The following is a 17,623-nucleotide window of genomic DNA, read 5'->3' as shown; positions in this document are numbered from 1 at the left end:
GCGGTGGTGTGGAGGATGGACAGCGAAGGTGGGTGTGGAGGATGTGAAAAGGATGGTGGCGTGTCAGAGGGATGTGTGAGGACAGCGAAGTGGTTGTGGGGTGGTGTTGAGGTGGACGAGTGGCGTGGTGAGGACAGAGGGTGGTGGTAAGGATGTGGTAGAAGAGTCAAGGATGGACGGTGGCGGGTGAAGGGGGTGATGTAAATGTTGTGAACGAGGATAACTGTGCATATATGTTTTCTGTTATACCATCAAAACCCGGTTATATTGAGACTATGCCATCTTGTAACATAACTCTGATCTTATTTGTAGTAATACACACCAAGATGACAGCCTGATGTTTCTTTATCAAGCTATCACCTCACAACTCCGTGTTGTGTTTACTAAGGTCTGTCCCTCTGGAATACGTTCAGTGGTGTATGCATGGCTCAGTCTCCAGCAGGACTGGAGTAAAATCGGACATCGCGTATCATGTCATACCGGGTTATTCACATGTTAGAGAAAGTGCAATGAAAACGTCACACGTGTAATAAATTTAGAATGAGATGAAGATGTTGAAATGAAGTGAAACAATGAAAATGTGGATTCAATGAAAGTAAGTAAAAACAATGCAATGAAATTAAATATTTGCGAACTCAACACCAGGTCATCATTGTTCATTAAAATGTACAAAATCATGACTTTGAAAGGCAGGTGATCGTACACTAGCCATCAGAATACAGCTATCCAAAACGGAAGAGGAAAACATTTAACAGCATCACCTTCTTCCTTACTTCCTTTGATGATAAATACTTTGGTGCTTGTAATCTGGAGATCCGATGTTCTGCAAACGTACGTCCCAGCATCGGTCATCTCGGCTGTGTCGATGTACAGGACACTGTTTAAGGTTCTCCTTGCCATAGACACTGTTTTTGCGATCAGAAGTCGGACTTCCCGTGTGACTTTTACGCCATCCTTGAACCAGTCAATGTCATTTGGGGGAGAAACAGCTCCGGTGGCGTTACAAACAAGGCGCAATGCATGTCCCTCTTCCACGAATTGGGGGCCGGATATTCTTATACCTGGAACTAAATACCATTGTGTTCTGGATCAGGATCACAATCTCTTGGAAGGGATTACCCAACACGTTCCAGCACGATCGGGATCACAGTCTCCTGGAACTGATTAGCAAACATGTTCCAGCACGATCGGGATCACAATCTCCTGGAACTCACTACCAAACACGTTCCAGCACGATCGGGTTCACAATCTCCTGGGACTGCCTACCAAACACGTTCCAGCACGATCGGGATCACAATCTCCTGGAACTGCTTACCAAACACGTTCCAGCACGATCGGGATCACAATCTCCTGGGACTGCTTACCAAACACGTTCCAGCACGATCGGGATCACAATCTCCTGGAACTGCTTACCAAACACGTTCCAGCACGATCGGGATCACAATCTCCTGGGACTGCTTACCAAACACGTTCCAGCACGATCGGGATCACAATCTCCTGGGACTGCTTACCAAACACGTTCCAGCACGATCGGGATCACAATCTCCTGCAACTGATTACCAAACACGTTCCAGCACGATAGGGATCACAATCTCCTGGAACTCATTACCAAACACGTTCCAGCACGATCGGGATCACAATCTCTTGGAACTCATTACCAAACACGTTACAGCACGATCGGGATCACAATCTCCTAGAACTCATTACCAAACACGTTCCAGCAAGATCGGGATCACAATCTCCTGGAACTGATTACCAAACATGTTCCAGCACGATCGGGATCACAATCTCCTGGAATTGATTACCAAACTCTTTTAGAGTAGCACGTCTCCTGGGATATAGCTTGCTTCTTAAACTGTTCTCCAAACACGATCAGAGAATTCAATATACACTTTTTTAGAAGATACGGTTTCATGGAACAGTTTGCAGAACCTTTATTTTCTTGAAGATGCGCAAATCCGGTATTTCTCGGACCCATTTCGTAAAATACATAGTTCCCTTAAATATACCGTAATCTTGAATACATCATATCTATTCTATTACTGTTTTACTCTCACGTGTAAGGTCTTTAAGGTAAGATTTTACTTTGCTTTTAACAATATTCCAGCAATATCACGGCAGGGGACACAAGACACGTTGTACCCATGTGGGGAATCGAACCTGGGTCTTTAGCGTGATGAACGGACGCTTTAATCCTGAGGCTACCCTACCGCCCCTGGATTTAATAAAACGTACATCTGTCATATGATGTATCACAGAAATATATGTAAATAGCTTTTTTATACCATAAAAGTTCCAGTGTATGAATTGAATAAACAGTATATAAGACTGTTGGAGGTTCTTCTGAATGAGTTCAGTTCAGCGTAAGGAGGGGAAAAATTCAAATTGATGGAGCAGCACAATTTGACAATGTTCCACATAACGACACACCATGGTTCAGGATCACTGTGAATCAGTGGTTCGAACGTGCGACGAGAAGACCCAGGAAGTACTCATGGGTTGAAAATAAACTATACGCCTATGTTTGATATAAGCTGACATGAAACAAACATAAAATGGTTAGTAGATGAAGATAGGGATTATAGTTATGGTTTGACCTTAAGTTTTCTGAGTTACGACGAGCAATTTTATCAGAGTAACATTTAGGTGATGTTTGTAATGTTTGGGTCAAATGTAATTTTGAAAGGTATACTTTCTTTGAATGTCAGTTCTGTCTACTGTTGCTAGAAATAAAGCCTACTAGTTCTAGGCCAAATGCTAGAAATGTCCCTATCTTTTAGGATCTCCCCGCAGTAGTACAAGTTGTGTCCAGGAATTAGTATGACTCATCCAACCCTACAGAAATATGGAACTAACCACAGAATATATCAGGTTACTTAAAACAAGCAAGGTTTACCCCACTGTTGAAAGAGTGTCCCCATGTTCATAGACCAACTGTATGAGAATTAACCAAACTCCAATCTAATGGACGGTGACAAGCACTGGTGTTCAACATGGTCTAATGGACGGTGACAAGCACTGGTGTTCAACATGGTCTAATGGACGGTGACAAGCACGGGTGTTCAACATGGTCAAATGGACGGTGACAAGCACTGGTGTTCAACATGGTCTAATTGACGGTGACAAGCACTGGTGTTCAACATGGTCTAATGTACGGTGACAAGCACTGGTGTTTAACATGGTCAAGATATGAAATATGGGGGATAAGGCTTGGGATATCATATTACCTGATTTTGAGGCGGCATTTCCCCCAGCGGCAGTGTCTTGCACCGTCAGTGACACTGCGCGACTCAAGACACGTTCTCTTCCGGGCAAAGTACACATATAAACATCGGCGTCCTCGGGCGACACTTGCTTGATGTGGAGGTTCCAGCCCGAGGACTGCGGCCGATGATGTACACTTATACGGCTGTCGCTGGTGAACGTCAGTGAACCAATAGTCAAGGGATTGGGGGACGAGTCGCGACGCCACACTACCTGTAATGCGGGAAATACGAAAAAGCAATGATACATTGAAGAACATCATAGAAGGGTCCGACCTTTTGATAGTGTGGGGGTAGGGAATGGGGATTATAACATTCAAGGCCTCAGTAAAGCTTTCAACAAGTTTTATGGTAGACAGGTGGAGGACATTGCCAAATTTGATGCATCAGTGACATGATGTCGGATGCAATTCACTATTTTGACTTATACCATACGTTACCGATATATCTCCGATGAACAGATGACTAAGTTAGCCTGTATCTATGACAGCTGGGCAGGATACGCTCACCTTTACGCGAATACCTGGTATTACTGTTTCCTAGTCATTCATAAACATATTCTGTCATCGTGTCGCATGGTAAAACTCACTGGATTGTCTGATTTGTTTACCAACAACACCATACAGCTATTGTAATACTCCTGAAACAAATATCTGCTCATGATAGAGTCACAATTGTACAATCGGCCCTGCTTATGAATGTGGAACGTGTTTTGTCGCTTCTCTTGTGGTGGATGTTTTGTCAGCTACAGCAGCAATGACAGAAACTTTTCAAGAACAAATAAACTTTTTTTTTTTGTACTCTTTTAACTATTACATATGAAAGATTTGTGGTCAGTCTTATGCGGAACACCAAATTTATTCTTAAAAACTTGTGGTTAATTAGTACCGAGCGATTAAAAGTTGCCAAAAAGTCGCCTGCTTCACTCTCGCCCGCCAACGAAACCACAGACAGGTTACGTAACTCTGTCGCCAGCGCACTGCAGTGACGTCATATGAGGAAGGATTTTCAGTTAGTTGTATAGAAAGTGTGTAGCAAGCTCATCATTTTGATGATTTCTCGACATCAACGACGACATGCCAAATCGTTGCGTTGTCGTCAATTGCTCCTAGAGGATGGGCGATGGTGTCACCATGCACAGATTTCCACAGGACCCCGCAGTTCGTGCTAAATGGGTTATGTTTGTGAGTGCGAAGCGAGCGTTGTGGAAGCCTGAAATGATATCTTACTTGTGTTTAGATCGCTTCACGGAAGTTAAGGAATCAAAACTACTTACTAGTCGTAGTGAAATATGTATATGATTGATGACCATAAAGATTTTCCATGACACAACTTGTAACATAACGATTTCGGCCTCAGAAGCGAGGTTGTGGTCGAAGTAACAATAATTCTGTAAGTAGTATTATATTGACACCCACCTCGCTTCCACGGGAGAAATTGTTATGTTATAAGCTATGTCATGCAAAATCCTATAGGCCACCAATCAAATACATATTTTACTACAAGTAGAAAGTAGTTTTGATTTTGTAACTCGGTGAAAACAAACCTAAATAGCATTTATACTCAGTCTGGCGGATGTTCGCGATAGGGCGCCGCCAAAATCGTGAAGTCATGGGCTAAAGTTTGTTAGAATTAATGAGATGATGGTTTGTTTTCATCAAGTTAGAAAATCAAAACTACTTTCTACTCGTAGTTAAATATGTATTTGAATCATAACCAAAAGCTGTTTGCATGATACAACTTATAACATAACGATTTCTTCCACGGAAGCGAGGTGGGGGGTCGAAGTGACAATACTGCGCGACAAATTTCTTGCTACATTCACGTGGTTAACGTGCACTCACCAGTATGTAGATACTAGTCAATGTACGTCTTTATATTTGGTCTTATAATCCTAATTAGTTTATTATCATACTTGTATGCATTCTGAAACTAAATAAAAAGCAGACGATCTGCTGATACTTATAGTGCATTTATAACAGGACTGTAATATCTAGACATTTTATAGTTTGCCAATGTGAATCATAATTCGCACACACGCCCCAGTGTATGTTGTCTGTCTCATTACACTTCACGGCGAAAACAATGATTCTGTTGAATGCTACGACAATTGAATAAAGACAAAATGCAAATATTAAAATGAAAACAGATTAAAGTTATAGGAACAATGTCAGGCTATTACCTTGTTCGACGAATGTATCCATCAATATCCACAAAAACACGTGATATGCCATTCATCTGCAGCTGTTCCAAGTAATGTGTCTTTTAACAGTTTAATATACGAAAAAAATGATATACCGTTTCAGGTATGTCACATTGGTGTATAGTCTCATTGGTCACCCAAGATAGCACACCTGGCAACTGATTGCATAATGTCCGCCATTCTTTAAAAACGGTAATTTAGTTAGCCAATAATGAGCAATCAATCACTGTATTGGCGGCTAATCCTTTGAAGGAAGGACGATGTTTTTACGCAGACACAGACACGACAGAGTGTATACAGTATACTAGTACTAGAGATAGTAGTAGATGGTAAATCTACATACAAAAAACACTACCTTGTGTAAGTAATTAAGCAATCAGCGTGTTATCGGTTAATCCTTTGATCGATGTTTATAATGTTGAATATTTACCCCAGACACAAGAAATGCCAAATATGAACCTTTGTCGGGTAATCTAAGTGGTGTTACAACTAAATATACCTGTTATAAATTCATTAACTGACCATCAAGTGAATGATGACAAATAACATGTGTAGGTTTATACCACCTAACACGGGTTACAACGAGGGAGTATTAATTGCTGTATTGCATGTGAAAACGTATGGGCCGACACTGTTTTGAGAATACAAACAGAACTTCATTGGTGCATAAGAAATACATATAAGCATTTGCTGTGTGCTAAAACTGTATGTACCTATTTACCTAAGTAAAATTTCAGATTCTTCTACCAATGGCAAAATAGGGTTGTTTAGTTTACTGATTCAAATAAATCAAATGTCAATTTTTAATATCATACGTAATAGACATCATATTTTTACATGACATGATTAAATATCGAGGTAAAAAAACACAGAAATGGGATCAATTCGGATCAGTCATTATACAAATAAGACCTAACGACACCAAGCGATTTTGACAGAATCGTCTATGAAAACAAGTTGTAAGTCGGAAACAAGGCAAAGCAGGAGACAAAATTATATGACAGTAGATTGTGAGAACATATAGCTTTCATTTTCCACATTAGTTGTCATGATTTCAGGTTTATACAAGCCTGTAAACAAGATAATTTACCCCCTGGAATGTAGATGAATTCTGCATCGGCCCTCATATCTAGTCCTCATATGACGTCACAGAGACGCCCCGCTCTGATTGGTTGAAATTTCGTTCGCGGGTGAGAATTGTGCACTGTTGTCAAAAAGGTCGATTTAAGTTGATTAAAGATCGAAATGAGTAGTTTTAATGACGGGGTTTCATTTATAGCGATGCCAGTTAGTGATTTATGTATTTGTACCCCCTAGAGTATATGTGATCTTTAATTAAAACTGCGAGTCTAACCATTTTTCTTTAAAAACATCTTGCTTCTCGAATGTCAAGAACAAATGTCTAACGTGTTACAGTATTTGACATAGGCGGCCTCCAGCAAACGGCAGAATGTCAAGTATTTAATTCCTGTATTTATGTTATTATCCTATATATTTTGTTTTTCCCAAGAGCTGAAATCCATCCATTCACATTCATTTAAAACAGGAATGGCGAAAACTGACTTGTCAACAGTAGGCCTGTCCTTGTGAATTTCCTAAACAATTAGCCTTGCTCTTCTCACGCAGCTGCCTAAACAGCTGTAATATAGTTGGCACGTAATGGTCAGGTCGTTCAGGAGGTAGACTAACAGATGGAGTCTTTCTTTCGAAATCTCTGAAAACGAGTCCACTGCCTCGTCAATAAATGATACACATTTTGCCTCCTTCAGTGAAGACGTTATATAAACAACATTGAAAAAACTAATGTAGTTATATTTGGCACAAAAAACAACTATCCAATATTCAAATGGTCAGGGGCAGGGCTGAATATTTATGTCTTAGACAAATACAATTATTTCCGCATTACGTTTCATTCAAATTCTAAATTTAAACACTGTGTGGAATCCCTTGTGAAAAAGGGTCAAAGAGCATACAATGTTCTCTCTTTTAACTTGTTTGGAGATGATTTAGATCCAACGGTCTGCTGCATTTTTTTAACAGCAATTGTTGAACCTGTTGTTCTGTATATGATTTAAATTCCTTGAGTGAAACTAGATTATATTTGCAAATTAAAGATAGTTTAAATTTAGAAAAGTATCTAGTACATATTGATATAAGGAAATATAAAATTGCTCTTACACGGTTCAGATTGAGTTTACATACACTGGTGGTTGAAAAGGACAGATGAACCACACCTAAAACACCATTACACGAGCGACTGTGTCCCTTTTGTGTGAACGATGTTGAAGATGAATCTTGCTCATTTGTCCAAACTATTTAAGTATAAGAAATCGTTATCTACCAAAGCATGTCATTGCCAGACCAGGTATGATAAAGTTTGTGGACATGTTACAAACTACTAATGAACAGCTACCTATTAGTATTGCTAAATGTGTTTATCATATCTTTAAACTGGAAAGTACAATGGACACGTTGTAATTATTTACTCTTGGGGTACCATCCCTCATTGCTCTGTTAAATTATTGTATATCAAACTATGTATATCCACAAACACCCACGACTGTGCCATTATGAAGTTTGTAACTGTTGGTTTTGGCCCATGGCATAAATAAACCTTCTGTCTGTATAACAGTGAAGTATGGGGAATTGACTTTGTTCTGCTGCGACATATAGATTCTTTCCCTCCGGAATAATTACAAACGAAATTCTGCAAACGAACTCTGCATGCGCGTGTAAGGTGATTTATGCAGCTCCCAAGGGAGCCGTGCTGAAATAGGTGATACAAACTGTGGGGAGTATAACTGGACATGGTTTGTTTCCCCTATTATTCAGAGTAATTAAATCCGTTGTTCAATTCTACAGTCATATTTTACAATCTCCAAATACCATTTTAAAACACGCTTTAAATGAATCAATAAAGATTGCCAAATACAAAATTGGATGGTTTTATATACTCTAGTTGCCTCTTAGATAAGTTTAACACCAAGGAAAGTAAACTACCTTCCTCCTCTGTACTGAAGGTCCTCCAATTGAAATTTACAGACATGTTCCACTCATCTGTTCAAGATAATCCAAACACATTAAATTCAAGGAACAAACTGAGAACATTTAGAAAATCTAAATCAGAAATTAAATTTGAGCCATACCTAGAACACTGCAATATAATAAAACCCCGTATCCACAAAGCTAAGACTGAGTGACCACAGGCTATAAATTGAACTGGGTAGACGAACAAGACCACCTACATCTTTGGAGGACCGTCTCTGTGATCAATGCTCTGTCCTTGAAGATGAAGAACACTATTTCATGTGTTGTACTAAATATTCAGATGCAAGGAACTCCTTATTTAATTCCCTTTCCTCTCAAATTAATAACTTCCTAAGCCTCACTACCACAGAAAACTTTAACCTCCTGTTTAGAAGTAATGAACCAAATAGTATAGAGATAATTTGCTACCACATGAACAACTTTAAACAAATATAGAACATCTTGGTATTAGCATAAGTTTTGTTACTCTGATTCATTATATATCTTGTTTATGCCGTTTATAGAATGTTGTCACTGTTTCTGCATGGAACGTTTGCGCAGTAAATATCTTATCTTATCTTTATGTGTCCGCAGCTTCGACTGCTGTATATTTTCTCAATGTAATTGAGAACCCAAGACCCGTCCATGTTTACAAATCGCTCAACAAAATCAGAAGTCGCTGATTCGAAATGACATATGTTCGCATAAATGCGGTAAACCTGGAGTGTTGTAATCAGAAGCCTTGAAACCCTGCATGATGACATGTTCCTGATGCCAGTAGCTATGACATGTGTTGAATAGTCGACTACAGATATTCATATCACGTGTCTATCAACATCCTCCATGCTATTGTCAGTTGAAGGTCTTCCTGGTATTGAAACATCTTAACAAAACGTCTTTCCCCCTCGAACTCTGCTGCTAACCTATTCTCTGGGGCTAGCGAAAGAACTACCTGACGTTCATAATAGCCCAAATATACTAGCATGGGAGGCATTGCACTTAACCCCGTTAAAGATGCACTAAAAATCCTTCGTAACTTTGTTCCGAAATTTCAGTCACCTCTGGTATATCCATGTACATGTGAACAGTTATGATTAAACTTAACCGCATTTCCTCCCTTTTCTTTGACCACAATAGACAAAGGGACCAAAAGAGTCTGTCACAAGTGCACAATACTGGTGTTATTGGTTTTACATTGATCGAATGTAATTAACAAGTCCCGATCCCGGTAGTCGCCTCTTACGACAAGCATAGGTTGCTGAAGACCAATTCTAACCCGGACCTTCACAGGTCCGGAAAACACGAGGAAACTAAGTATTATTGACTTCCATGTAGAATGCTTCTGTTCAAATGCGATACTTAGTGAGATTGCAACTTGACCTCTCTGAGCAGTTTAGTAGTGATCCTTCCTAGGATGTGATTCTAACCTGTTGAGTGCCGATGTTTTGAACAGCGCAGGGCAGCACGGCTACTGAACCTTTGTTGACAGTCACATTTGTGGCTGTCGTCAGGAACTTTGGCGTCGGGGTCTCGCCTACAACAGAAGGAATATTATTTCTCTCTGTTAATTGTTGACACAGCGGCCATAAATATGATAGTATTCGTGTACTTGTAAAAAGATATCCTGTGATTAACCTTGTACTGCTGTCTGAATTACTATCCTGCTCACAGGCAAGACAGTGTCTGGCTATCTATGGCCAGTTCTGTTAGCATTAGGTACTGATTATGAATGAAGATTTGCTCCAGAAAAACAGCACAAACGTTTTCAGATTTTCACCCTTTGAAATTACGGTCCCTGAGGATGATATGTGAGATATTTCACCCACCTTTGTAACCGTGTCTTTCCTGATGCGTGTACGTAATACAGTTCGACCTTTGACAAATTGGCAGTAGGGTCCATATATGTTGTAAGTATTTCACGATCATTTCCATCAAGCATGTACACCAAATATGATATAGTGAGTGAGTGAGTGAGTGAGTTTTAGTTTTACGCCACACTCAGCAATATTCCAGCTATATGGCGGCGGTCTGTAAATAATCGAGTCTGGACCAGACGATCCAGTGATCAACGGCATGAGCATCGATCTGCGCAATTGGGAACCAATGACATGTGTAAACCAAGTCAGCGAGCCTGACCACCCGATCCGGTTAGTCGCCTCATACGACAAGCATGGGTTACTGAAGGTTCATTCTAACCCGGACCTTCACGGATCAAACATAATATATGAGTTCCAGAATGTGTTTATGACAGTAAGTGTAGTTCCCATTTAAATGTGATCTTCGTGACCTGTCAATGTCCAGTCCGTGTATCCCGTGTCACACATACCCATATAACACACCCAACACATGAATACACGATGACACGTGGACAGTGGACAAATGTAAGACGTTGTGTGTGGGATTACACTATGGCAGTAAAGTAATATCATCTGTAATCCCAAAATATAACACATATTACAATTTATACATGCATCAAACTTCAGATGATCTGCAGAAAAGCGCATTTTAACATACCTATATGTGAACTTTACGATATAACTAAATAACTAACAACCTTTCGTCCGTGTTAAATCATTGCGATAGAAAGCGTACTTTTATCAGTCCATCGCGATTCCCAACATGACCGATCAAAATGAAGGATTATCTTTCCCTTTTTCCTAATCAGGGTCCCGATTATAAAACATGCGTAGCGTTACGAGCGATCGTAGGTATAGTTCATCATAGACGTAGTGCTTCGAACGCTTTGTGGACAGGGCCCCAGGACCTAGATATTCGAAGCTCTCCTAGTGTTAACTTACGACTACCTTAGCTCTAAGAGAGCTTCGAAAAATCTAGGTCCTGTTATATAAAGTCATTATGTGATTGATCCCTGTACAAGAATCCCACCTGTCTGTTCTTGTATGTGGTATTATTGTATATATTCCCAGTCATGTAATGTTATTCCACTTACTCCTGCGGATCAACATTAAACCCAGACTCACCACACCACAGTAGAGCATCACAAATATGCAAGGGCCATGTAAACAGTAGTTACTGCATTTAATGACATGTTGGATCCTTCAAACAGATCGCGAACTAACACTATACTGGTCTTACCTTGGACAAGGAACCGTTGCAAATTTGCAGTGCACAACATTGAAACAGCGATCAGCCATGCTGACGCCATCTTGTCTTCTGCTCAGTGTAAACTAAGTTCAAGTGTTTCAAAGTGTCTGTTTTGACGTCACACTCAACAGGACATGGACACTCTAACCGTACACTGAATATCAACTGATTGGATTCTTGAGACTCGGTCAAAGTTATATGTGACACGTTTGAAGCACTGACGGACAAAATAAACTATACCGGAGCTTATCATATATAACAACACAGCTCACACATTGATAAAGTGGTCGGTTGTGATGCCCGGTATATTTTGAATTTGACTTTCTCGGTAAGGACGTTATTCTCGTACTTACGTCTACATGTACGCTCTCAAATCGATCTCATCACGATCTACAATGGAACACAAGCAGCTTACAGCATTTGTCAGTGCATAAGGAAATCAACATCAACAGAACAGACAGAGAGGGTCATGCTTCCGTCGGGGGCCGTACATTCTGGCTGCACTCATGGAACAATTACTAAAGGATAGACAGACAGACAGATCATGTGACATGGCCTACATTCCCTGTAAACAGATGTTACATGGCCTACATTTCCTGTAAACAGATGTGAAATGACCTACATTTCCTGTAACAGATGTGACATAACCTACATTTCCTATAAACAGATGTGACATGACCTTCATTTCCTGTAAACAGATGTGACATGACCTACATTTCCTGCAAACAGATGTGACATGACCTACATTTCCTGCAAACAGATGTGACATGACCTACATTTCCTGTAAACAGATGTCACATAGCCTACATTTCCTGTAAACAAATGTGACATGGCCTACATTATCTATCAGACCAGTTTAAACGACAACTGAAAACAGGCGCCATACAAATATTAACTTTATTTATTATTAACTTTATTTATTTCCTGTAAACAAATGTGATGTAATAAGGGCACTTAACCAATGTCGCCTTCTCGTGCGTTTCCGTAAATATCTTTAATGGCTATGTGGAAATATCTTAAAACCGTGAGAATACCAGAACACCAGATCGTGTACATTGCACCAGTCTCGGGCTCTCGCATTCGGTCTCTTTAAGCCAAATATCTGTAGAGTTATGGTAGTACTTAAGTTTTTAAGTATAGCTTATGCAAAACCTTTAGTCGGTCTAGGCTCACCTTTTGTTCTAAGAGTTGTCATATTTCTGTTTTTATATTTTCATGTAGCAAATATGTGTTTTGTTACCATTGCATTGCATCTGAACACTACACCCTTGGGAATCCATGTTGAATATTAAGCATTATGTTTCTCATTACTACATGTATCATCCAGTGTATATATGTATATGTGTGTACATCATATATGTGTAGCTCTACATGTGTTTGGTACCACCGTGACATTGTGTTGCCCCTTTACAATCACTTTCAATTTCATGCATTCCTTTATTTGTTAGAACCCCTCATATACACAAGCCTTGATCAGGGTTCATCGTCATACCGACATATCATAATCGAGCTATATCACTTTTCGAGTCAGCTTCTGACTCTCCGCTAGTTTCTTCAAATTCGCTTCTTACTTCATTAACTAGCACACACTGTTTCTAAAGGACAAGGTATGATAAAGGCCCTTATTGGCCAACAAAATTTCATGATATTCAAAGTTCTACAACATGATAATTTTAGCATATAAAATGCTAAATAAATTGTTGAAATTACCTCCACATGCTTTTTATGGTTTAGTGCTGTTTTTCCTCTTTGAAGACCTCAAAGTTAACCTATTTTACAACATCTCCGAAAAATCTACATTTTCATATTTTCAGAGAGATAAAAAAGTGTGAGCAAGAGCTAACCCATCCCAATTTTTTCACCACACATGAGGAGAGTAAATTAGAATGCACTTCTAAATAATTGTGGTGGGTCACGCTTTTGCTCATATCAAAATGTTTTAAAAAGTACATTTATTTCTGTTATATGAAATTGCCCTTACAACATCTCAAAAACAAATATTGGCGTAAAGTAATACCTCTGAAAACTATCCGTCACATTTATACAACTATACCAGATTCATATTTTATTTTGAATGTTTTAGAGCACTAAAATGAACTTATCAAACATATTTATTAAAAAATTTCAGTATCGTAAGAGACTCTCAAGGCTGATTACTTTGAGGTAAACAAGGGTAGTTTTTGGAGACCCTGTTGATCACTGCTGGAAAAGTAAGAAGACATCAGAAGATTTTTCAAAATATGATCAGGCAGCATTCTAAAGGTGAGAATCTTTGTAATTATGCTAGAAGTTTATCATATTTGTTCTATCATCTGTTTAGCAAACCCCTCTGTGTCACCTGTCACTGTCAAATAACACTGGCATTCCACAGGCTGTAACTGTGTATAAACATACACATTTTAACAAAAATAATGTACCTTTCTAGGATATATTAGGCTACATTAAATATAATGTTAAAATAAGAACATTGTATCAAGGTCTAGCAGATGATGAAAAGCAAGCAGACGCCAAGTGACACATTGTTGAAAGGTGTAATATATAAGCTTAAAGTAACAAGCAGTAATAGTAGAATTTGTAGCCTAGTGGTCAGAGTGATGGTCAGTCATACATTCATGCAGGTTCAAATTCTTTTATGATTTCAAATACATGTATTTGTTTTCAGATAAGAGACATTTGCTTGGACTGATTTCAGGGGTGTCCTTTCATGAAGATGACAACTTAAAACATGATGTTGAAGGTAAGCAAAATATGTGTGTTAAAAAATAATCAATATTATTTTTTTTCCAATTTTCTAATTTAATGTGACAGAATTTCAGAAATACTGATGCCTCAGTGGTGATTAAATCTGCACAAGCCTTCAAGGCCAGACTACTGACATTTGAAAATGAATAGGTAATGTTACCCTTGAATAGATTTATAATATCAAAGTTTTTAAAACAGAATTTTCTTTTGATATAAAGTCATCTGTTTTTCAGTTGAGAGAAGATCTGGGTATGTCAGACACCAAGACAATATGCCTGTTTCCAACAACTGTAGTGATACATGGTTGAATGCTGCAGTTCTTGACAGTGATTCAGAAACTGATTCAGAGATTGATAACCATGTGGATGAAGAGTGAAAGTGGATGTTTTATATATCTTTTCAGTGAATGAGTTGTGAACAATTACTTTTTGAAGATTTTTGAATACTGACTTTTAACACTTACTTGGTGTCAAAATCAAGCTGTGCCAAGAATGTACTTTCACCCGAAATGGGCCCCCTTTGAGGTCCAGACCTGTGATATTTAGGGAAGCATGATTGGTTATTATAACAGCATGTTGTGAATGAGATGTTTACTGTATATTTGCAAGAATGTTGTAAATACTGGCTTTTATCACTTACGTGGTGTTAATTCAAGCTATGCCAAGAATGTAATTTCACCTGAAATAGGCCCCTTTGAGGTCAAGACATGTGATTTTTAGTGCAACATGATTGGTTATTGTAATAACATGTTGTGAATGAGATATTTACTGTACATTTGCTAAAACTTGTTGTGAATACTGACTTTTAACACTTACTTGTTAAAATCAAGCTGTGCCCAAAATGTAATTAGACCCAAAATGGGCCCCTGTGATTTTTAGAGGGACATGATTGGTTATCATAAGTACATGTTGTAAAATTGACCTATAGTTTATATTTGCAAAGAAAATTGTGAATAATGAGGATTTTTTAATCAATTGGCAAGTAATTGAATTACTGTCCACAATGTATTGCAACCCTAATTGGGCCCCTTGTAGTTAAAACCTTGTGATTGATATTGACATGTTTCTTCATCATGAATACCTGTTGTAAAATTGATACTATTTGTATGTAAATAAACTGATAGTTGTATATAAGTCATTATGGCACATGGATATTTCAGACTTCTTGTTATTTTTCATGGGAACTGATAAAACCCATTTTGGGCCCCTCTGCATTGAAATTATGGCCTCAGCTCATTTAAAAACATATCTTTTATGCAAAGCTATCTTGTCTCTAGACAAACAACATCTGTTCAACCAATTCTGTTTGTGGGCCAAAAACCACCCTTATCATACCGTTTCTTTTCAGTTCCTATACATTTCCTTTTTTGGTGGTACCCAGTAACTACTAGTACTGTGGATGCGCGACATTTTCTTTGTTCTCTTACAGTCCGCCATTACTCACATAGTTTACTACTAAGTGCTATCGAAATTCCAAAATAATCGGTCGGGTTGTACAGTTGCACGGCATACACCTAAAGTCAGATGTACCCGTCGGGGTATTGGTTGTCAGCTACACCGTCAGCTGTACCTAGTTCATACCCGTCGGGGTATTGGTTATCAGCTACATCGTCATCTGTACCTAGTTCATCCCCGTCGGGGTATTGGTTGTCAGCTACACCGTCAGCTGTACCTAGTTCATACCCGTCGGGGTATTGGTTATCAGCTACATCGTCAGCTGTACCTAGTTCATACCCATCGGGGTATTGGTTGCCAGCTACACCGTCATCTGTAGCTAGTTCATACCCGCCGGGGTATTGGTTGTCAGCTGTAGCTAGTTCATACCCGTCGGGGTGTTGGTTGCCAGCTACACCGTCATCTGTAGCTAGTTCATACCCGTCGGGGTATTGGTTGTCAGCTACACCGTCAGGCTGTAGCTACTTCATACCCGTCGGGGTATTGATTGTCAGATACACTGTTATCTGTAGCTAGTTCATACCCGTCGGGGTATTGGTTGTCAGCTACGCCGTCGAGGTAATCTGTAGCTTGTCTGCTCAGACTTTTCAGTCGACTGAAGCGGTAACGCCAAATTATCGCGTACCACAGTCTATGATAGCTTGCATGATTATTGTGACATTCGGGTGCACTATACATTGATTTTACATATGAACGTGCTTCTATCAGAGGCGAGCGTCACGTACAATATATGTACTCGTCAAACCATATAAGAAGTTTCATTAAACTCTTATTACAGCTCGATAACTTTGAAAATCAATTCATTTCGTTGTCGATAACTAAATGCTGGGCCTCTTCAACTAACAGTTGCTCAAAGATGGCATGTGATTGGTATGCGAAATGCTGGCTATTGTAAGAGATGTTGGTCGACTATCAGTGGATTTGCCAGAAAACAGTAGCAAAATAATGACCGTCAGTGATCAGGTTGACCACGAGTGACAACTCTTAGGGAGGATACGGCACTCCTTTGAATCACAAGACTTCATCTGTACACGCCACAAGGCCTATTGATAACAGAGAGGCTTCCACATCGTCGTTTGTTCAATAACACGGCTTGAAATCGCCTACAGCGGCCTGATATAGAGTCACTGTTATCCCCGAGATGTCCCTTACAGTATGCCATATGTAACGAGCTGGTTCTGAACGCGAGAGACAGGGCACTGAAGCCATTCAGCATTACTAATTCTCTATTAATAATACACATACATTAGTGTCAACAATTCCTTCCTCCGCCCTCCCTATCAACCTCCGCCCTCCGCCTCATCAACCTCCGGCCCGAGTGCAACATTTCAATAGATATAAGTAGACGCGGATGGATGAGATATTCTCGAGTTAGCTGAGCACTTCTTCCCTCCTTGAAACCCTTGGTCCATTGGAAGGCAGTATTGTATTGCGTTCAGTAAATATACATGACGATTACGCCAGCTCGTGACCTGTGTTGTTTTAAACATACTTTATTCATTCAAGAAAAGGATTGGGCACAAGTTATCCAACTTAGAAAAGCCCTCTCCAGATAATTACACAATTCAACTTACAACAAAGTACACAAGTGACAGACATAGGCTAGGATATGTACAACAGATGTTAACTGAGAAAGCGTTTTGTTTGAGAGATATACATATGTACATATATGTAAACATTCTGGTTGTCAGTGATTGAGAGACCTGCATTGCCTTGTAAGATAAGATTAATATCAATCAGTGTTCTATTTTTGACAATATGTTCTAAAGATTTCAACAGTTTATGTCTTTGAATAGTATACAAAGGACATTCAAGGAAGTAATGAAAAA

The 17,623-nt window shown here is 39.2% G+C and overlaps 1 protein-coding gene across 2 annotated transcripts; it reads right to left on the bottom strand.

Annotated features, from left to right (window-relative positions):
- Positions 1 to 198: 198 nt before the first annotated feature.
- Positions 199 to 11,690, bottom strand: LOC124289012 (hemicentin-2-like). 2 transcript variants are annotated; one of them, XM_046725612.1, is made up of 4 exons: positions 11,590 to 11,690; positions 9,921 to 10,027; positions 3,228 to 3,477; positions 199 to 1,061 (listed from the first exon to the last, which is right to left on the bottom strand). In XM_046725612.1, the coding sequence occupies exons 1-4, from the start codon at positions 11,657 to 11,659 to the stop codon at positions 712 to 714; spliced, it is 777 nt and encodes a 258-aa protein (XP_046581568.1). In that variant the 5' UTR covers positions 11,660 to 11,690; the 3' UTR covers positions 199 to 711. The 2 variants fall into 2 exon arrangements, with proteins under 2 accessions (XP_046581568.1, XP_046581567.1); XM_046725611.1 differs by having other exon boundaries at positions 202 to 1,067.
- Between the last annotated feature and the right edge of the window lie 5,933 nt (positions 11,691 to 17,623).

This window comes from Haliotis rubra, unplaced genomic scaffold (assembly GCF_003918875.1).
Source record: "Haliotis rubra isolate DU_JTF1 unplaced genomic scaffold, ASM391887v1 Scf43, whole genome shotgun sequence".
Classification (NCBI taxonomy): domain Eukaryota; kingdom Metazoa; phylum Mollusca; class Gastropoda; order Lepetellida; family Haliotidae; genus Haliotis; species Haliotis rubra.
This window is presented reverse-complemented; position numbering and strand designations above follow the sequence as displayed.